Raw genomic sequence first — 22,435 nt, 5'->3', positions numbered from 1 at the left:
CGCTACGTCGACTTTCCTCTACTTTTTTAAACACTTTCCGAAAAGAACCCCTAAGGCTTTGAATTTTTTACTACAAAGTCTCTATTAGCCTCGGGAAATAATCTTGCTTTGAAGAAATTAATTATTTTTTCATACGACACAATATCGCCAAAATTTTTATTTTCATATGCCGCCGATTATTTTGAACCTCCACAAACGTGGGAATATTTTATACATGTCCATAAGGTCCGTAATATATTGGTGAGAGAAATTGTGAACGTCCATTTGTGACGAACGTAGTAAAACGATTTGACGTACGGCACACGTGAAAGATTAAGCGTGGTAAAATGTGTTAAAAAAACGACTTGACGTACGGCACGCGTGAAAGATTGGACGCGACCAACCCCACTCTTTCCGCTGTTCGCTACGCGACTTTAGACACACGATCATTACCGTGTGACATCGCGCACACGAGGCTTTCACGCAGACAAGATTGTGTGTGTGCAGGCCGCTATTATGTATGGTTCGTTGCTGATTATATTTTTGTATTTTTATTCGAACACATTGTTTGAAATCCAATCCAATACACACACTATAGTTGTCTAATCTCTTTGCTATATTTAGTATTCTAGTTGAAACTGAAACCCATGGATCAGGAACATAAAGGTCGGTCCAAAATAACCACAAGATAACTGTTGCTTATCGCAGAACAATAATTTATTACGCTCAGCCGAAAACATCCATAAGCTCTCGAATTTTTTGGTTCCTTACAGTAATTCTGTAGGGTTAAATTTAATGGTAAATACCTAATTAGTACTACGGTTTACTGCATGGGACAACGTAATATGTTAATTACACGGAACTTTACCTTATTACCCAATAATATTATGATCTGTGGTCAACTCAATAACTACCATATTAAAATATTTTTTCTTGTAGGCCATCTTCAGCAAAAAATTATAATGACAATTAATTCTGATTTGCACGTCCACTGGTGTTCGAAGTCTGTAGGTAAGTAGCGCTGGAGGTAAAATACATATTATTATTTACACAAAAACAACTCAACATTTATTATAATAGGTACCTATTAATATCTTTCCATAGCTTCCAAAATGTGTCGCTCCAAAGCAACATAATATAGCCTGCCTGTCCCTACGAGACGTCACTGGAAGCAGGTCGGGGAGAAGTAGGATAAAAATTCACAAAACAGATGGAGAGAGTTCTTGAAGCCAGGACCAATCCATATTCCTGACTATGGCTTCAAAAAAAATGGGAAGTGAAATATTTTATAAAACGTTACTTGGCTATGAATCGAAATAATGCATACACATAAAATAGTGTTTTTTTACATGGCAACTGTACGATATGAATTTTTATAAATCGTTCCTTCCTTTCGTTGATGTCTGAAATGACGTCCACTGTACCTGCTATCGCGGGTAAGCAAAGTGAAACTATGAATATACCGAACGCGTTTCGTGAAAACATTATACTCACTTCGATAGACCAGTCGATCGGTAAAGTTATTAATTCGGTTGGACGCATTTTTAGAGGTTAGGTGATTAATGTTCTTCACGTGGTTTCAGTGAGGAGTAGCCTGGGTGTCTGGCTTTTGGATGGACCGGAGTCCTATCAAGAGAAGCCGGCGCTGAAAGACACGAGCAAAACATGCCGGGCGATGCTGTTCAGCCCCAAGGGGCAATATTTCGGTTGGATCAACGGCACTTCGTGAGTAATCTTGATACAATCTTACCGTGATTTTGTAGGCATTCTCGACATCTGTCACTGGCCGTGCCGCCGGCTTTTTGCCAAATTTCCATTTTAATATGAATTTTTGCATTCTTTTTTAGATTTGTCGTTTTGATTCCGTTTAGAGAGCGATTGTTTACCGAATTGCCGGCAATAATGATCGGTTTCATTAAATTTTATGGTTGCCGGTTTTCGTAACTGTCAGAAAATGTCAAATCAATTAGTGTTTTATTCCGTTTTTAAACATTATGTATGCATTACGTATACATTTTTAATGTGAATATTCTGCATACTAGAATTTACCTAAAATAGTAACGCAAAATATTGTTAGCAATAAAATTTAATATTTTGTCTAAATATATTTATTTTTAAATATGAAGGCAAGTAGGTTACCTACCTATAGTATGTATGAAGAAAACTAATTGCACAACCATATTAAAAATAAAAAGAATATATTGATGTAAACTTCCATATAATATCTAATCGAGTTCATGTTATGTTGAATGCCTTGAATGATTACATTTTGCCTGATATTTATTTTTCTATGTGGTCAACGTAATATAAATATGTTCAAAAATTGATTTTGTTTATCACGCATTCAAGCGAAACACCCTGTTTACATGTGCATAGATTCACTCTGCACACGTAAACATACTCGAGAGCTGTTGAAGTGATTGTGGGTGAAGGAATTTACTGCTGGCAATACGTATTATCGCGACTATAACAATAAAATGCAAATGTAAACACGTATTATCGTGCAAGTTGCAAGACTACACGCGTGGATCAAAAAAAATCTGCAGCTTTCTGTGGAAAAAATATGAACCACACCGCGCAGCACAAAAAACCGTCACAAAACTAATGCATCTCACTGACATTTGAAAAATTAGATTGGCGCGATGATTAGCATTTTTTTATGTAAACAGTTATATAGTTTTACACTTTATTGCTGGTAGTGAAGCCATGCACGTGTTCATGCACTATAAAGACAATTTTGGACGTGCGTCCATCACCGGTGGGACCACTGAGTCTATCAAGATGCTTCTCTACTTGGAAGGTCCGTTCACTCTTTCTTAGAGTGGAAATCGTGGTTCACCTTTGACCTTATTGTATTGCAGTGTAGAGGTAGTGCGCTGCTCCGACTGGTCAAAGGTGTCAAGCATTCCGCGGCCAAAGGTCATGGACATCCACTTCTCTCCGCAGGGGACCTACATCACCGCCTGGGAGTTCTACTCCAACAACAAGGATGGCTCGGAGGTGATAACTCTTCCAATTCATTTAATTCTATAAGATTTTATAGTCAACCTGGTGTGACTGACAAAATGTAAAACGACATACAGCGAGTTCTTGACTTACGACCACCTCGACTTACAACCATTCGCACTTACGACGGTTAAAAAATCTGTTGTTTTTAGTTTTTGTTAGTTTGATGCAGTCGATAGCGTCATCTATAATTTTTTTAAACAATGTAGTTAGTTACCCTTTGTGTGCGCTTTCGGATAGTGGTTTACTCGCAATTTAAATTTGGAGATAAGTCTTCGAAGGTACACCGTCTCATTCAGCAAACACTCACCTGTTATAATGAAAATCGACATACGACCATTTTACCTTGCGACCTAGGTGGCGGAACACAACCCCATCGTAAGTCAAAAACTCACTGTATTATGATAAGGATATAATTTAACAAAGCATGCCTGTTGATTTTTTTTAAGTGAATGGTTCATATTACAATTCCCATAGGCAGTGGCGATCGGTGAGTCATTTTACTGGGAGTTCACTTTTTTTTAAAGTACCTATGTTATTGTTCATTTGTATGAGAAATCCATTCTTCTGTTTTTCATCGACACAAATTCATTCTTTTTTGGATACTGAGCATATATAATGCCTTCAATCTTGGTTGCGTGATGGTGTTTCTGCTAAAATACTTGATCCGTTTGAGTGTGGAAAAACATCTTTCACTTTCCACTGATGTCATCGGAATAGTGCAAATAATTAAGTTTAATAGTAAAACCGTTTTCGTAAATGTCTCAATAAGATTTTTTTCTATTATAATGTTAAATAATGCTGAGGCAATATCAGCATTATAAAAAATATCCAAGCTGTAATATGTAATTATTAATTAACAATATTAATAATATGAATCCGCTTTCGGGAGGTTTTACTGGGCGTCTTACGAGGCCTGAGCGGCTCGCGCAACTCAGACGTATGAACCGTGTGTGAAAATGTTCGTAGACAAAGTCTTTTTTTGGTTATACGTTTATACGGTTCGAGTATGGAACGCGCCTGGGCGACATTGAGTGGCGCTCGAAGAAGTATTGCTATCTCACGCTATCACCTACAGACGAATATTATTACTGTCGCACTCATTCTCATTACAAGGCATGATTGCATGTGCGAACGAGGAACTCGCTCCCGAATAGCATTGCATTTGGTAAAGCGAAACCACACCGACGATGCCAGCGCGACGCGTGAATTATTGTATATTATATTTAAAATAGCCGGTTAAAAACACATACTTATTACAATTTGTTTTTGTATATGAATTAATGACTACGGTAATAGATCAGAACACTTTTAATAAATGAAATACATAAATTCTATAAAATATATAAAATTCTATAAAATATATTCATAAAATATATAAATTCACCGCTCCAGCGCTCTCAAAGACGCATCGCCACTGCCCATAGGTGTTCATATGGACGGTCAATTAAGTAACATCTTGAAAAACAGTCAAAATGACCCAGCTCTTTTTTTTATAGAAAAATGAAAACATCCTGCTGCTTTCGTGGGCTGGGATAAATGAGCAATACTTTAAGCCTTCATTATTTATTTTAATTTGATGTATTCAACGGTGTAATATTGTACGTGTTTCTGTGTAGTAAAATCAGTCACTAAAAATATATTCAGCGGATTGCCACGTTATGGATTTAATTTAATTACGTTGTTGAGCCTTCAAATTGAAATCTCGCTTCATAACCCTCTGTCTAGTGGAAGGTGACTAACTGTAAATCATAAGGTGACATTAGTTGATTATTTTATTGATTTAAACAATAGTTTTTGACAATTTTTTTATTGAGGTGGTCAGGATTGAACGACTTCAAGTGCACCGATGGCCAAGTTGAGTAAATCAACTTCAAAGTTAAATATACAATTTTAAATTCTACATAACTGTTTTCAACATTCTATAAATGAGGTCTTGTTTACAAAAATGATCCATTACTAAAATCCAAGATAAAACAATTATGTTTTTTAAGGTTTATTAATATTTCTAGTGTTTGAACGAGGACTAGTTACGCCAAAACATTTAAATTAAATACGTCCGTGGAATATATTGTTATCCAAATAAAATGCATGTTATATTTTTTCATACAAAACAGAGTTACATGTTTGAATTATTGTATTTCACACTTATATGAATATTATAGTGACACCTATTGGAGCTTCGGAGTTACTTTAGAATGGATGACAGAAAGCCAATTTCCTTGCAAGGGATTGGGTGATGAATCATAATACAGAATTTATTTGTACGCGGCTGTGTTCCGATAATCGAATTTGTATTATTTAATTAGGGGAGATCAGGTAGGATAGTGGCTGCAATCCATCCCAGGCAAAGCGTAGACTTCTGTTCAAAAAGTTCAGCCAAGTAACTGAGACAAAGCTGTCTGAAGTCGACGACGACTATTGATTTTTTTCGAATCTCGTGACAAATCCTCTCAAATTCAAAATGACATATTATTTGATGATGTGAAAACTAGTTCAGCAACTACATAGTGGGAAAACTTGAAAAACTGTTTTTTTTTAATTATTCATCACTTGTATTGGATTCCAACTATAAATTGGAGTCTTATACGGTGTTTCTGTTATGACATCTTTTGAAATCATTGTGCAAGCGCATGCAGTATGACTAAGTTGGTAAACCCCATACATATTAAGATTGCTTGGTTGCCATTCCGATTTTCTTACATACGCAACGGTGGCGATTGTTTATGTTCATTGTGATAACTTATGATAATGAGTGTATTTATAAACAGTTTTGCTTAAATTTTATATGATTTTTCAACTAAATAATAATGCTGAAGTTTAGTATTACTGGCTGCTTATCTTACTCTTCATGACGGATTGTTTTTTTATATGCCCTGCAAATTGGCAATTAAATGTCATAGCAGTAGTTAAACTACCGTCTGACAACAAGAAATTGGCGATAACAGGAAGTGGTTGTAGTCACATATAGAAGACTTCTTAGGGACGTACCTGTCATGTGGCGACAACGCGCGAACGGCAGGCATGTTTAAAACATGCATCGGCTCTCTTTTTAGATGCTACTTATTTTCTTCTTCGCGATAAGCAAAAAGTTTACTAACAATAATTCTAACATCACTCCTGATTGTTTTAGACATATTTTTATTAGAAAAACCTTCAAATTACATAAATTGATAGATCTGTACACCACGGGAATGTAAAATAAATGATACATTTGGGGGCGTTACTCATTTGAAAAGGGAAGTCTGATTAGCTGCACTGGAGGGGATTATTAATTTACAGTTTTAATACGTGGACAAGAAGTTCTTGTCTGACAATATTTTCATATTATGTCGATCATTGGTCCTTTTTTATTTCGCTTCAATTTCATACATTTAGGCTCTGTCTATAGAAAGAGGTTTTCAACATCTTTGATTAATTGTCTTTTTGTCCTTGCAGGGTCCGCCCAATATGCACGTTTACAAGTGCGAAGACGGGTCTCTCATCCAGTCATTCCATCAGAAAAAGCAAGTCGGATGGTCAGTTTTGAGTTTCATTTTATTTCTTCATCTCTGTTACTATTGCGCGTGACGGTGTATTTGAAACTCGGTGATTTTTGTGCGAACAGGCAGCCGTGTTGGTCGTCGGACGAGAAGCTGTTCGGGCGTCTGCTCAACTCCGAGGTGCTGGTGTATGAGGGGGGGTGGGAAGAGCCTACCGCCAAGCTCAACTGCGCCAAGGTGGCCTCATACAGTCTCTCGCCGACATCCTCCCAACGGACCTACGTGATCTGCCACATGCCCGGTTAGTCTTTTCTCCTTTTCCATTTTACATTATTAGGACGTAATGCATAGTAATATTTATATTTGAACAAGTCGGCTTATGCATTAAGTCACTAGAATTTTGGATGCATAAAAAATGCTCCCAACGATGTGCAGGTGGTATTATTTCTTGCTCCATTCCAATATAACACTGAACTTAAATAAAAAATGTGCTGTAACGCATTACAAGAGGTAAGATATATATATAAGCTTCTGGTAAGAACTGTCAAATGTAACATTTTTAACAACTACGGCAGCGATGCTCAACCTGCGGCCCTTTAAGCTTTTATGTGCGGCCCGAAACACATCAGGAATTTCGTATATCTTGAGATTTATTTCGACTTTGATGCACAGATAGTGCACAACAGCACACGATTAATTTAAAAACACGTATAATTTTTAAAATCTCAAAAATGTTTTGTAAAAAAAGGGGGGGGGGGGGTTTCATGATTTTTTTCGTCACACCAGTAGTGATGCGGCCCGCGTTACTTTACAAATATATGTATTTGGCCCGAAGAAAAAAAAGGTTGAGTATCATTGATCTATGGTGTAAAAATATTTTATATTATCATCATAAAGAAATGAACAGATTGTTGGATGTATTGGACCCCTAACATACCTGAAAATCTTCATTTTTGACTTTTTGACACATTGTGAAATGTTCAATACATAATCATTTTCAGGTAACCCCGGCATGCCGTCTTTTGGGAAACTCTACCAATACCCGAAGTTCGAAGCGAGCCAGGTCATTGCAAACAAGGGATTCTTTCAGGTAACAACACTCATTAAGTTTTGTAGACGTGCTTTTGTACTGAATTTGTCAGTTTGTGTGAATTATTTGAATTTGAAATACAAATAGAAGATTGACCTCTTTTGTATGATTGCACACTTCCAGGGAGACTCGGTGCAATTTTATTGGAATGATCGGGGTACGAGCGTTCTGATGATGACCACCACGGAAGTGGACAAAACGGGCACCACGTACTACGGCCGACAGACTCTGCACTATGCCAGCACCAAGGGGGACACCAGCATGGTGCAGCTCTGTAAGTGCAACATGATTTAAATGATATACGGTGAAACCCCAGTCTTACGTGGCCGGTATTCACGTTTTCCCGCTATTTGTGTGTAGTTCCTGCAGTCCTGTTGCATTTTACATTTTTATTTCCCGCAAATTAATATCTGAAATAAAATTATTTAGGTATCGAAATTAAAAATCCAATTTATTTGAATATTTTCAATTCAATGCGTCATTGAAACGAATTCCAGACGCACGTGAACATTCTATTAATTATAGTATCATATCTGCAGTGCCCTAGGGGCGGCATGGGATATGAAAGTATGGTGAAGCCGGCAAGTATGGTGAAACAGGTTGGTAATCAATTTGCGGCAAAATTTCCACGTTAATATTATATTATATGGGTACGTTATAATGACAAAAGTAAATCCTCCGTGATGCCCTGCATTTTTTTTATTGCGTCGCTATTTCTCGTGAGTTATCGGCTGTTGTCGGCATGCTTCATTCAGTTCCATGAGGAAGCCAAATCGTTGCGTATCTCTACTTTTAATACATCTATGGCAGTGCCCAAGACTAAGGTTACACAAAGCGATTATTTAAATTTTTGTTTACACCTATTCAAATAATGTCAAAAAAAAAACATTGTCGGTTCTCGAAAATTTGACAGAACATATTTTTAATATGACAAAAACAAATTTGTATGATTTTTAATAAAGAATAATAATATAATGTATTTATTTTTAATTTATTAATGTATTCCTGTTATTTAGGTTTTTTTTCACTCGTTTCAGAAACGTGTTTTCGTGGTTTCACTGTATAAGTTACACTATGGAACTTTCACCTTGTTAATTCTCGCCCCCTTTTATTAGGTATTGACTGCTAATTAATATATTTCCCAATAGTAAAGTTTTGATTGGGGAATTCTATAAGTGGTCAAAGATAAATTTACAAAGGATTCACGCTGACCTTACGTTTTGTAGTTTTTGTCGGCTTTTGCGTCTTTGTACAAATTATTATTAACGATTGCTTGGATCGCATTTTGAAATAATGGATCAAGAGACTTTGAGGAAGGTAAATAAAATGCCCACGAATGACAATTACAGATTGACCGCGGGTCAGATCAGATATATCGTCGGGTGTTTTGAAAAAAGGGCGAATTAACCAAAATGCTATTTTACAGGAGGATTTTTAACTTTTGACATTTATTTGTTAACTACCTGTGGATGATTATAATTGTTTAACAAGTTTTGTAAAGTAAAAGCTTAGAAAGAATACTGTCCTTATAATAAGCTTTATAATATAATATTTTAAAAGGCCTAATATGTCACATTCGCTTTTTATTCATAATATTAAGTGGATATTCGCCCTTACGATTATCGTTTTTAAGTACTTTCCTGTGGAGATACAAAATCGCTGTTTTTACACAACAAAGCTAGTGAGGTACATATTGTTTTTTCATTAAAATCTCAATTTCGGCAAAATGGTTGATTCGCCCTTTTTACAAAACATTGATGATATTTTGGTCACTGTCGAGATAAGTGAAATTTCACATTCACCAAGCGGTTTGAATAACAAAACTATGTAAATATGAAAACACTTCATTAATGAACTAAACAAAACAGAATAAACGTCATACATGAAATAAAATTGTTATAACTTTGTAATAAACTTTTTATAAAAATAACATTAATTTTGTTCCACGTTGCAAAAAAGAATCTACATAGTTTTCAAGTGTCTGGCCTGTCAGCACTTATTATATATAAATTGTTGATAACTGTCAAATAATCTGGTCGTACATGGGTGGTTTCGTTAATTATGATGATTCCTGGCACCATGGCATATGTCAAAAGATGTGCACGACATAAAAGATATTATTAAAAATCGATAAGGGTATAATGAATTCGCACTCGCCAGGGTCGAACGAATGAACAAGAGTTACCTGTACCTACCAAGCGTTTTTGTTTACCTGGCTTAAAAAAAATGTATCACTTCAATAAACATTTCAACAGCCAGAAAAATATGGATTCCTTTGAAAGAGTTTTCAATAATGCGCCATTGCGGCCATTCCATGTGTATTTAAGAAAATGCAAAATATAGCTAATATACAAATCCATAATGTGGTCCAATTATCACAATTTGTGGCCATAAAAATTCGAATTTTATGAAATTTAGAATTACAAATACAAATGATAAATTAGATGGAATTGTGGTAAGTGAATGCATAATGATAATAATTGTTTGTTGCAGCCAAGGAGGGCCCCATCTACGACGTGGCGTGGAGTCCGAAAGGGCAGGAGTTCTGCGTGGTATACGGTTTAATGCCGGCCAAGGCTACGCTCTTCAATCTCAAGTGCAACGCTGTCTTCGAGTTTGGCACGTCCGCGAAGAATGCCATTTACTTCAGCCCTAGCGGAAATCATATCCTCTTCAATTCCATTAATCCGTTATAAAATGTTTTGTTCATTTTTAGTATGCTGGATTTATCGACCGGACATGGGATTTTATTGAAAGTGCCGGAAGCTATTGAAGTTCAGCTATTGTCTATTAATATATTTAGATGTCCGGCGTATTTCAATGTCTTCCTTTATCAAGCGTTAAAAAAATCATTTATTTTGCTTCAGAATTTTGGTCTCAAAGTTAGAGCTGTAGTCTTAATCCATTATTGTGTTTGGGTGTTCTTCCTTCCTCAGTGGCAACTATTTGTAAACAGTAATGAGTTCTAGCTTTATCTGAAAGGTCAACTTTGGAAAAATGTTAAATTTTCTCGAATACACAATCCTTAACTTTATGTGCACGTCTCCTGTTGGCCGGATTCGGCAATTTGCCGGGCCGCATCGAGGTGTGGGACTCTGAGACCAAGAAGCAACTAGCGGTGGCGGATGCACCCTCCTCCACAGGTCTCATCTGGGACCCTCGATCTGAGTGCTTCATCACATACACCACTGCGCCCCGACTCAGGATCGACAATGGGTGAGGCTAGCTCAATGCTTTTTTTTCCCGATCGAGCCAGTGATAATTTATGAACTTTTGAACAGTTGGAAACACTTGACTACTTAGTGTGGTTGAATTGGTGGTTATAGAAAAATAAATTTGCGCTTTGAATACTGTAAACATGTTTGCGGCCTGTTTTGATGTTTGGTATAATATATTATGTTTGACACGCTGTTTGTGATTTTATTTGTAATTGATCAAGAAAGCATGTTTTTCGCTTTTATGGTGGTCTTTTTTATCTCAGTGCAGCCCTGCGAAATAAATTTCAGAACACAAAAATGAATCAGCAATGCGAAGTGGTTCGCGTAATTAATTCAACACTACCAACTGCGAAAATTTCACAACGTAGGTAATAACATCCACTAATTTTGACCCTCTTGTGACCCCATTTTTTTACTAGACGGGATAGCCTTTTTCTTAACTTATTATGTTTTTAATTTTCTCAGTTGTATTCAAATCTGAGACCCACAACTTACCAAATAGATACATTACCACTCTGCCACTGCAATTTAGCCAAGTTTAATATATGTTTCTGTACATATTTGATTAGCTTTAAGAATTATAAAATTTGACAGACTAGCAGAGCCGTTTCTGAGAAGGGCACATGGCACCCCCGCCACAAGGACATCAGGTAAAGGAGAAAGCCATAGGTGAGTGAGAGGGGGTGACAATGAGACATCGTCACTTGCTACTTACCTGAAGTCGTAGGAAAAAGGCGGCAGATCCGGCCTTTTGTCGAAGACATCAAACTAACATTAATGCTTGCCTAGTTAGATTAATCAATTTCGCAAAATTAACATAACTTTTGAACCTACAAACATATTATTTCAATAAATTTTTAACTTTTATTGTCAGTACATAATATAGTAAAATAAAAAACGTTCAAGATTTTAAAATGTAAAGAACGACACTTTTATGTAGTAATAAGTGTAAAAGATAATAAAGTGTTGTTTTCTTAATCTTTCAGCTTCAAAGTGTGGCACAGCGGAGGCGCCATGATTCACGAACTGAAATGGCCTGAGAACTCAGAGCTGTTGGGTGTCAGCTGGCAGAACGGCTCCTTCCCTGCCAGCCCCCTCGCCACCAAGAAGCCTAAGGCTGTCGCCCCTTCCAAACCTGCCTCCACGAACAAGCCGTACAGGTATACAGTGAAAAGCGTAATTTGTTGTTAAAGAAAACAGCGATGTTTCAAAGTGGTGGCAGCCCTCGTAGTTCAATGCGTAAGGCACTGTCTTATCATCCTGGGGGGTTCCGGCCTTGATTGCCTGTGAAGTCTCAATATATTAATTTACATACTACAGTAAAACCCCGTTGATACAAATACAGTTAACTCATTTAGTGCTGACAATGCGACAGGCGCGTTTGCATTACCTGGCCATTAGATATAATTGACAAGATATTTAAATGTGGAAATTATTGAACAAAATGAAATGTTTTTTTGCCATTCATTTTGTATTTCGTAATTCTAATTTTGTTTTCGATTTTCTGCCTTGTCAATTTTGAATTAACAAGGTTTACTTTACATAGATCTGTTTATACTGTTTCACTACACTGCTGACATTAGACCTTTCGTCGGTAATTTTCTACAAACAAGTATCTCAAAAAACACAACTTTTCAGGAGAGACAAATAACAACTTATTCTCTCAGTTTTTAATTCAGACATAAATTTTCTTCTATGAAATATCCATTTAGTATAGTTACACATATTTTCATGAAAAAAATGTTTCTTTCGACCGATCAGTCATATTGTTGGAGATACGAGAATGCGTTGCAACTTTACTGTGAATCGTTCCACAATATTACTACAGTAAATACGTATCTTGACTTACGAGAAAGAACTTCAGTATAATCATCTGTCAGGAGTTCAGTATTTTGTGTACTTACAAACACGTAACTCAAAATACGAGTTAATAATATTAGTCTTTTATTGTGATACGAGTTTTTTCTCATTGCTTAAATTTATTATGTCATAAAGTATGTTTTGAGATACGTGTTAGTGGAATATATGCGTATTCAAATTCTGAATTCATTACATGAAACAACTCAAAACTGACAAAAATTGAGATATGTACGTGTTTGTAGAAAATTAACGACGTTATGGCAAAAAAAAAAAATATTATAATCTAATGATATTGTTGGTTTTTTGCAGACCTCCAGGGGCCCGTGGTACGGAGGCGTCCTTCAAGGTTCATGATGAGGCGGAAGCTCCACATAAACCTGGACAAAACATCATTGGAGATGGTGAGAAATTTTTTTGTTTATCTTTTTTGAAGTTGGAGTTAAATAGTATTTATTACTATAACTAATACCTATCACAGTCCCACGCATTAAGGTCATTCTGCACGAGCCGGTGAAATGCCGTGGATTAACAGCTACCAACCGAATCATGGGTTTATAACGAGCTTGTCTAGATGAACATTTTGGCGTTTGCAGAGGGAGACGTCTGGAAAGCGAGCGGCGGTCAAAACGTGTCTGAACTCGATAGCGAGCAGTTGCCCGCTGTATCAGTTATGTCAAGTCATTGCCTCGTGCGTAACAGTGTTTGTTTTGCACACTCAGATTAGCCGAATTTTGTTGGTCACGTGTATTTTGCAAAATATATAATTCGGTCGGCGTAAAGAATATGTCATTTTTAATATTTACATCCGTCTGCCTACATAAACAAAACACGCAATCAATATCTGTCAAACCAAACCAAAACTTGCTTCAAAGTCTTGGTCTATGGCGACAGGCTCTCATTTCTATCTTATTAATCTGTTGTGTGTGCAATAACTAGGGATATCTAATGATATGAAAGACAGAAATTTGTAAATCCCACTCGACATTCGAAAAGTGTAGGCGTGTGGAATATGATAAAAACGTTCAGAACGTCATGCAGGTGCAGTGCAGTTCAACGTGAGGTGACCTCATTGTTGTTTTAGTGATTTCGGCAGATTTTGTCAACTGACAATGTTCGTTTAAAGGTTCAAAATGTGCTACGGAATGGGAGCATCAGTCTGATAACATTTTAAACACCAAGAACAACGACATTACACACTTTTTCCCCGTAGCGGCAACCCGTGACAGTAGACGACATGCACCACAATTTCGGTCGCGCTTTAGTTGTAACATCGAATATCTACCTCTGGGAAAAATTCTGCCACCCATAACACGTCTAATCATTTACAAAATGATTCCACAAAAACCTCATAAATCATGTCCATTCAAGTGGAAAAATTTCAAACCTCGGATGTACCAGGATAAGATACGTTGTCATTTTGTATAAAGAGTTTGTTCTTTATTTTCATTTTTAAAGTTTACGTGTGTGTAAGTATGACTAAATGTATGTGCCCTTATTGTGTAGTTGATATTTTTATGTGGTGACTTAATTATCGTTATTCAGGTGGACCGTCGAAGGCAGCTCTGAAGCAGAAGAAGAAGAGGGAGGCCCGCAAGGCTAAGAAGGCGGAGGAGCAGCTGGTGGCCGTGTCGGAGCCAGTTGTCTCGCTGCCCGCCAACAACGACTCTGGCACGGAGGTGGACGCTGACGATGAGATCATCGTTTCCACAGGCGGCAAAAAAGGGGGTGGCCGCAGCTATGAGCAACGCTCGCGGACTGCAGCCAATGACCCCGAAAAGGACAAGAAAATAAAGAATATTATTAAGGTGATGCCATTTTCTTGCTACGATGCGCGATACGCGTGATTTCTATCTCTTTTGTAAATATCATTTGTTTATGGGTTGTAATCAAGTGTACATAAAAGTAAGGCCCGTTTTAGACGGGACACCAGTGTCGCGCTCGATGTAATATAGGAGGCCTTTGTATTCAAATAATAAAGGGACCTTTGTTTTATGTATATGAATGCCCCATAGCTAATGAGTCAACGCATAATTTCGTGTTATAAATTAGAACATAAAACTGGCTGCGATAATAAAAACAAGTGTATTGGCGACTTGAGAATGTAGCAGCCGACGGAAAAGTGTACCGGACACGCGTTGACTCATTAGCTCTGGGGCGTTAATAAACATAATACAAAGGCCCCTTTATTCGAATACGAAGGCCTCCTTATTATATACGAGCGCGACACCAGTGTCCCGTCTGAAACGGGCCTGAAGCTTTACATCTAGTAAATAAATTTATCTCGCGTTTAAAGTGATCAGACGTTTAAGAAAGTCTTTGAATAGTTCTGTTGAACTGTGATATAACATATATAATAATGAATATACATAAATTGAAAACATCTCATGTATATACACACTAGAAAAAATCATTATGTAGAAAAATATACGACACCCGACGGGAATTGAACCTGTATCTGCTGGATTCGTGCCAGTATGCTTATCCAAACCTTTTCCTTCTACAAAATGATTTTTTTCTAGTGTGTATATGCATGAGATGTTTTCAAATTATGTGTATTAGTCAATACTATAGAATGTTACATTCTGAAATCTTGTGTCTTATTCGTTGAATAAAAAAAAAAAATAGTTTATTACATATAATGTATTTCCACATAAAAATTGATAGAATGCACATATTACGCCACGTTGGCAGGAGCGGCAGGTAAAGGTGTCAACAAGTAGAATATGTTTTGATATCTTCTGTCGTAGTTTCTGAAAACACTTGTCAGTTACCTGTCATTAGAGAGAGTAAGTATTACATAATAGTAATAATAACTATCCTAGAAACAGGGAGCATCATTTGTTTATTCTCCCAAGGTGCAGAAACAACCTGCCACTGGTAATGCCAATTGGGAATACGATAACTATGTTCAACCAAATTGGTTCCGGTGTTGATATATTCCACTTGCGTGAGGGTGAGTTTAGGTGGATGCTATTTTATAAATTCTTAAAATAGGGTCTCCTTAGCAAACTCGAAGTGCACTTCTTTGAACTTCTATAATATGTATAATTGTATTTTCACTCCTTTTGTGTGTCTATATTATGTTCTCTTTTTATATTTTCATTTTTATTCCTTTTATTACTTTTCTTTCGTCTTTATGATAATGTGTCATGTCATGTTGTGAACGTCTTAAACTTATAATTTGTAATGTCCACAATATGTAAAAAATAAATAAATTGCAATTGAAAATAGTAAGTTGATGAATTATGAAATGAAATTCAAAAATTTCGCTAGCTAATTTCGAATTATGTTACAATTAATTGCAGAAACTGGAGGCAATCGCTAAGCTGAAGCAGGACAAGGCGGAGGGCAAGAGTCTGGATCTCAACCAGGTGGCCAAGATCGCCAAGGAGAACGACCTACTCAAGGAGTTGGGCGAGCTCAACTTATGATAGACCGAGGCGACAGGACGCTCTTAGGTTATGTTTTCTACACTCATAAGTACTTTTACCGCTCCACTCCTGATGGATGGCGGAAACGACGCATTCGTTGTTTTATTTTTGGCTTTCGTTACGCCGGCCGACACGCGTGACACATGTTATATATATGTATAATATATAAAAAAAAAAACAATGGAACCTCCAGCTATATCTGTCAATGAATCAGAACATATGAGTTACATCTGAATAGTTCGATTCATCATACTCAGTAGACCAGAATCGGTTTAAAAACAATTATTTTAAATCCAGAGCTGATCCACTATTGGATATGGCCCTCTCACCAATCCTCACAAGTCTTAATTTTTCACTGCCATTCATTAACATAATCAATTCACCGATAGAGCAGTTTTAGAAAAACCCTCCGGCTATTGCATCTTTGGGGACACTGACAGAGTATTGCAGATTCTTATTGGTTTTCATTTTATTTACAACATGCACCATTCCGTGCCGTGTTATGCGACTTAATTTTTGGATCTTACTTACATTGACGGGTTCATGTTTTGTATGCGTACGTGATCACCGGTTGCACGTACCGCATATAGAAGAATATGGTTTGAGGTTCACTTGTTTATTATTATAATTTGTTTGCCGTGACAACGGACATGCGAATATGTCGCCGACCGCTCACGTTTTGAATAGACTACAGTCATTAAGGTTACTTGTAAGTAAATATATTATTCAATTATCATTAATACTGCCAGTGAAGTGAAATAACATTCAACGGTAACCGTAGACAATAGTGTAATAGCTTGACAAAATTTTTGTAAGAATTCCGTGCTTTAAAAAAATACCCTTTACTCGATAACAACACTGATGTTATATGTGAAGGGAATCGACATGCAGTTGATCACTCACACTAAAGATATACCTTAAAACATATTGTGTTTGGCTTTTTCTTTGTAAGTTAGCCGTTTGAGCACTGTGCCAGAGATAGACTGCGACAGGCGACAGTATTACGTAGAGATGTAGTGTCGTACTCAACTAGGTGTATCAGGCGACATTACCGCTCCGAAAAAGTAGTTTTGTTACATGTATTCTGTTATGGTGCTCGAACCATTTGTAAGTCACTAATAATATCGGCCCCTTAGAGTCAAAGAAACCTATCTTAATTTTTAACAATTTTGAGTTACGTATGGAACTGGACATTAAATGACATGTTATGTTAAGGCCGTACATCAGTTGAGGCACGGTCTAAAAAGATCGTTGCTAGGCGATGCGCGGATTGCGGGTCGCGGGTGCAAATGACGCCTGTCAAGCAAAATATTATTTGTCATATAAATCCAACATACGTCCATTTTATGTTCTGTTTATTGTTCTATTAATAACAATAATAATATATTCATTGACATGTTTTCTTTTTAAAGTAAATGGGTGACGTTTTTAGTCATCTTTACACGATTTAAGGATTAATTGGCCCGTCGCCATCACGAAGCAAAGTGACATGCTTCTAGCTCGACGTTCTCTCAGTGAATGCGAGCGAGTCCAAATTTTCGTCGCGACTACAGTTGAAAATTATTTGCCGTTTCACTGATGCGTCACCTTAAGTGACAAAGAAACTTATCAAAAAAATCAATGGATAAAGATAAGTCTATACATGTCTCTTGCAAACACTTTCTTGTTAATGTCTGTGGAATGTAAATTTACTTGTGTTTGGGGTGTCCTGTAAACTAGAGAAAAATGAAATACGTTTCTTTGACTCAAAGGAGCTGAATTGTTCTAGGCAATAATTGTTAAATAACAGTATATTAAGAGACAGTTGTGGGTTCGAAATTTTCCAACTGACTCATACACAAATTAAATAATTGCAGTCGTTTCCCTAATGCATAATTTGGCGTAACAGTGCATAAAAATTGTGTTGGGTGTCGATTAAATTTTAAAGGAATTCATAATGGTGGCACAGAAATTTCCAATACCCGATTTGGCATAAACATTGTTTTCTTTTATATAATTTAATAATTTAACAGTAAAACGTTGTCAATTCAAATGCACATAATTCGAAATTTGTAGTTAGTTATTTCAAATTAATAAAACAGAAATTCGATAAAACCAGTCAAATGTTTGCTGCTATTTTGTTTTTGTTTTACGATTATTCAGTAAGTAATTTTTTTTTTAAGATTATTAATCGAGAACAATGGATTGCTTTGGGTGTTTACGGATCAAACGAAATAAGAAGAAAGTTGTGAATGACACCTGCTTGTAAAAGTTGAAAATTAAATAATTCAAATTCATTCCGGCAAAACTTGACTTTCTCAATTTTGTTTTCCTGTGCACTTGTGATTGTTTTAATTGTCTGCACCTCAATTATCAAATGTCATTTGATCTATCAGAGCACGACAAAATCCAATTGTGTCCTTTATCTTCACCCGGGTGCGATTTAGTACATTTTGTATAAATAGTGTTGCATGTGGAATTGGGTAATTCTTTAGGTACCTATTATAATAATTGTGCATAATTATAAAAATATATTTTGTAATGCTCCAATTATATGCGCAGACTCGCTGGCTCAAAAATTCCCATCAACCATCTGGTCCGATCGAGAAATGTCCTCACCGCTGCTGTTATGTTTATAATTGCATTTTTTTAACTAACTTTTGTAACGAAATGTATATCGAAATTTTATGTATATCGAAACATAAAAGTAATTTATTAATTTTACTTTTATGAATTGAAGATGTTCACAGCATGACATGAAAATAGAGAAAATTAGAAAATACAATAATCATAAAGTTCACGCGAAAGTTGGTACTTGTGAGATATTCGCGCCTACGTAGTAGAACGATAGTGGCGAACCTGCCGGAAAAAAATGAACTAAACCGCGCAGAGCACTTTTGACGTTTACCAATTTTCACAACCAGTCAAATAGCAAAATAAAATGGCAACAGCTCATCTCTTGGCGAGAGACATTGGCGAGACTGGCAGCACTTTTACGTACAATATCAAGGAAGACTGTTTGGCAATAGAAATGAATATTGTTTATTATGAATCGGTGGCGACAAACGTCGAGACTATCGAATTAGTATCTGAATCGTTGTGTATAGTTACTATTTAAAGTTGATGATCGTGCGTTAGTCAAAGATTCATCTAATTGGAGTCGTGTATGTAATTGGAGCATAGCGGCAGATCAATGTGACGTTCGTAATGCACTATTTTTTGTGACAATGAATATTGATTTTAGGAAAAAAATGTTTATACCGATTCTTAAAATATAGGCTGTTTGTCATGATGAATGTTGGTGAATATTAATAACATTAGAATTACGTATTATGAATTATAAAATGTTAATATACATGTGTAATTTGTTGTCAGGCTCGTGGTACGTTTTTCTTTTGTTATTTTTTTTTTTTAATTTCTGGCATTCCACTGTATTAAATTGGTAGAACTTCATTATTATGGTTTGAAGCAAAAATATTACCTTGAATTAAACTGAACAGTGTTATGAATACCAATATCAAAATACCAAGAACTGATTTCAATTTGGATTATTACCCCACATATACCTATAATATTTATGTTTTCAGTTTGGAATGGTTTTTTTTAATTGTTAAATTATTCACAATGGTAAATTTTTACGATTATATAATTTGTTGGTCTGAAACTGAATTTTTCTTTGTGGATAACTCGAATCTTTTATTTTTTGTTGATATGTAGGTATGTACATACACACTAAACGGTCGAGTTTCCCTGTATGTATCTATGTTCAATTTTGACTTTTCAGTCTGTCAATATTGATTTGATGACACTCTGCTGGATAATTGTAAAAATTTAAAAAAAAATATATATTATATATTTGTGATAAAATGTAGTCTCGTAAAAATAAATTTATCTTTCACCAATCAGCTGGTAAGTTCCTAAATTGTGTTTTTATTGTGTCCCCTTCACTATCTTATAAATATTGTATGTGCATGTTATTTAGGGTTTGCAATCAGCGGCGGCTCCTCTAATACCATGCAAGTGATACGCACTGCCTGCATTTTTGAAGACATCGCTCAACTTTTCATTGTTTTTCATACGTGTATCACTCACTTCGCGAAGTAGAACATGTAGCAGTATTATGAACAATACTCCGTTCATGAGCGCAAAGCGATTGCGATCCAAACAGATTTTCAGTTTGCACAGGATTACAATGAGGTCATTGTATACTACTTAAATGGTGGCCGAATGTTCCTGTACTGGCGTTTTGTGTAGAATTTTTTACACACTTAGATCGGCGCACGAAACGAAGGACTCTAGAAACAAAAATGCCAGTTTCTGTTTTATAACAAAGTTGGCGAGTTAATTTTGAACAATTTTACAGTTAACATATTTAATGAATCGCCAACATGTTACAAAAATACAAACTCCCGCGTTTATTTCTAAACCACTCCAATACATTCAAAATTAAAAAAAAAAAAACACCTCAGCGGTTATTTCTTTGGCTGACGCATTATTCGCTCGGAGCGTAAAGCCATAAACTGTGACATTTAGTTTTCTTTATTGATATTAAATCATTCTGTTCAGTCGGTAAGAGAACACGGCAGTCTTTGGTGATTGAGGTAATCATGAAAAGACGCTTTACGACTTTACGTGGCTAGGACACGTATTCCGGATGCCGCTAAAGAGTGTGACACTTCGTACCCTCAAGGTTCCGTCGCCATGGCCGGCCCTCCCTCACCCTGCAGTGGTGCCACAAAAGCGACCTACGTGCTGCAGGTCTGACAAGGCGGGAGGCGCAAGAGTTGGCGATGGACCGAGGGAAGTGGCGCGAACTTGTGCTTGCCCTATGCCCCAATGCTGGGTCGTAACAGGGTGAAAGAAGAAGATCTTCTCCTTATAGAAAGTAAACCATTGTGCACTACCAGAAAATGCTATTCTGAAGACCACCTGCCGCCACTGTTTGCAATACCGAATGAATATATCGATACCAGTATTTCGGTATTTCTTATTGAATACAGATAACACCGATATTCGTCAAAACATATTATAGAAAAAAAGAAGTACCTATCAATAAATATAACTATTAAGGCCATACCTTAGTTGAGACACGGTTTAAAAAGATCGTCGCTAGACGATGCGCGGATTGCGGGTCGCGGGTGCAAATGAGGCATGTCAAACCAAATATAATTTGTCTTATAAATCCAACATATGTCCATTTAATGTTCTGTTTATTGTTTTATCAGTAACAATCAATATATTCATTGACATGTTTTCTTTTTAAAGTAAATGGGTAACGTTTTAAGTCATCTTTACACAATTTAAGAATTATTACGGCCGTCGCCATCACAAAGCAAAATGACGTGTTTCCAGCTCTACATTCTCTCTCCGAATGGGAGCGAGTGCAAAATTTCGTCGCGCCTATGGTTGAAAATTATTTGCCGTTTCACTGATGAATCACCTTAAAATGTGTTTGATACAATGTTTTTTAACAACCTAAGTACCTATCTACATTTATTTTGTTGACCTTTATAAATATGTAGAGATCGTAATATTTTAGAACTGCTAATTTTTACGAATACTAATATGTCCGGGTACAGGAAAATCTCTCTCAAATTCAACGTTTGTGGATGCGCTATCAACGTTGGATCAATAGTTATGGAATAATTGGAAATATTTGCCACGAATGTTTTCTTTTTTGAAATATGTTAATTTATCGCGACAATTCTGTAAGTATATTTGAGGGATTTTGTTTTAATGTTATTTATCTTTTGTTGGTTTCAGTGAATATATTTGCGTTTTTGCAGCGTAAAACAGCTTATACACTAGATCTAATATACAATATAGTAGTAAGTAATGAAAATATAACATTAAATGCATTTTCAAAAAACATAAACATTGTGTATGCTTTTTTAATACCAAAAATACATTTAATTGAGGCGTCCGATTCCAAAAAGCGATAAGTCCACATTTGGTCAAAATCGAGAAAAAAATACACACGTATTCTTTGTGTAATTTTACACAATATGTATTGATCGAAAAATTCCAAAACTCGACAAAACCCTACGAAAAAAAATATTTTAAGTCTCAATTTATTACAAAAAGCGCCAAGTCCGTGTTTCATATTATTTAAAGCTTGGTTGATTTCGCGGGTGTTTAAGTCAACCAATAAGGGAACGATCAATATTAAAAATGGCGTCTCCCATGCTGTAGCATCCGGTAAATTCATGACAGTGCCACGGAAATATGTGCCTTATGCAGAAAAAATTTGAAAGTGAGGCTCAACTAGCGTTATGTCCAATTTTATTTTGCCTATATTAATTACATTTAAGAGTTTATCGGCTAAAACAAATTGCCATTTGGTTCTAAATTTGCCATAGAATACAACGAAAAAAATAATCTCACGTTAAA

General features: G+C 36.1%; 1 protein-coding gene across 3 annotated transcripts; it reads left to right on the top strand.

The window, feature by feature from the left end:
* Window positions 1-1,368: 1,368 nt before the first annotated feature.
* eIF2A (eukaryotic translation initiation factor 2A) lies at window positions 1,369-19,967 on the top strand. 3 transcript variants are annotated; one of them, XR_015071265.1, is made up of 14 exons: window positions 1,369-1,415; window positions 1,563-1,704; window positions 2,841-2,979; window positions 6,424-6,503; window positions 6,593-6,768; window positions 7,469-7,557; window positions 7,681-7,831; window positions 10,051-10,221; window positions 10,599-10,773; window positions 11,762-11,935; window positions 12,945-13,036; window positions 14,178-14,440; window positions 15,941-17,284; window positions 17,660-19,967. XR_015071265.1 is itself a non-coding variant. In XM_085951510.1 (13 exons), the coding sequence occupies exons 1-13, from the start codon at window positions 1,379-1,381 to the stop codon at window positions 16,064-16,066; spliced, it is 1,815 nt and encodes a 604-aa protein (XP_085807636.1). In that variant the 5' UTR covers window positions 1,369-1,378; the 3' UTR covers window positions 16,067-18,804. The 3 variants fall into 3 exon arrangements, 2 of the variants coding, with proteins under 2 accessions (XP_085807636.1, XP_085807637.1); XM_085951510.1 differs by having other exon boundaries at window positions 15,941-18,804; XM_085951511.1 differs by lacking the exons at window positions 15,941-17,284; window positions 17,660-19,967 and adding an exon at window positions 14,866-15,242 and having other exon boundaries at window positions 14,178-14,475.
* Window positions 19,968-22,435: the final 2,468 nt, after the last annotated feature.

This window comes from Rhyacophila brunnea, unplaced genomic scaffold (genome assembly GCF_057557595.1).
Source record: "Rhyacophila brunnea isolate RB1 unplaced genomic scaffold, BYU_Rbru_1.0 scaffold_24, whole genome shotgun sequence".
Lineage (NCBI taxonomy): Eukaryota > Metazoa > Arthropoda > Insecta > Trichoptera > Rhyacophilidae > Rhyacophila > Rhyacophila brunnea.
Note: the sequence above shows the minus strand (reverse complement) of the source record. Positions and strands in the feature narration are given on the sequence as shown.

Coding starts and splice junctions, on each gene's coding strand:
- eIF2A (XM_085951510.1), top strand. CDS start 1,379: ATGTCTGAAATGACGTCCACTGTACCTGCTATCGCGG. Junction 2,980..6,423: donor ACAACAAGGATGGCTCGGAG/GTGATAACTCTT, acceptor TTGTCCTTGCAG/GGTCCGCCCAATATGCACGT. Junction 13,037..14,177: donor ACAAAACATCATTGGAGATG/GTGAGAAATTTT, acceptor ATCGTTATTCAG/GTGGACCGTCGAAGGCAGCT.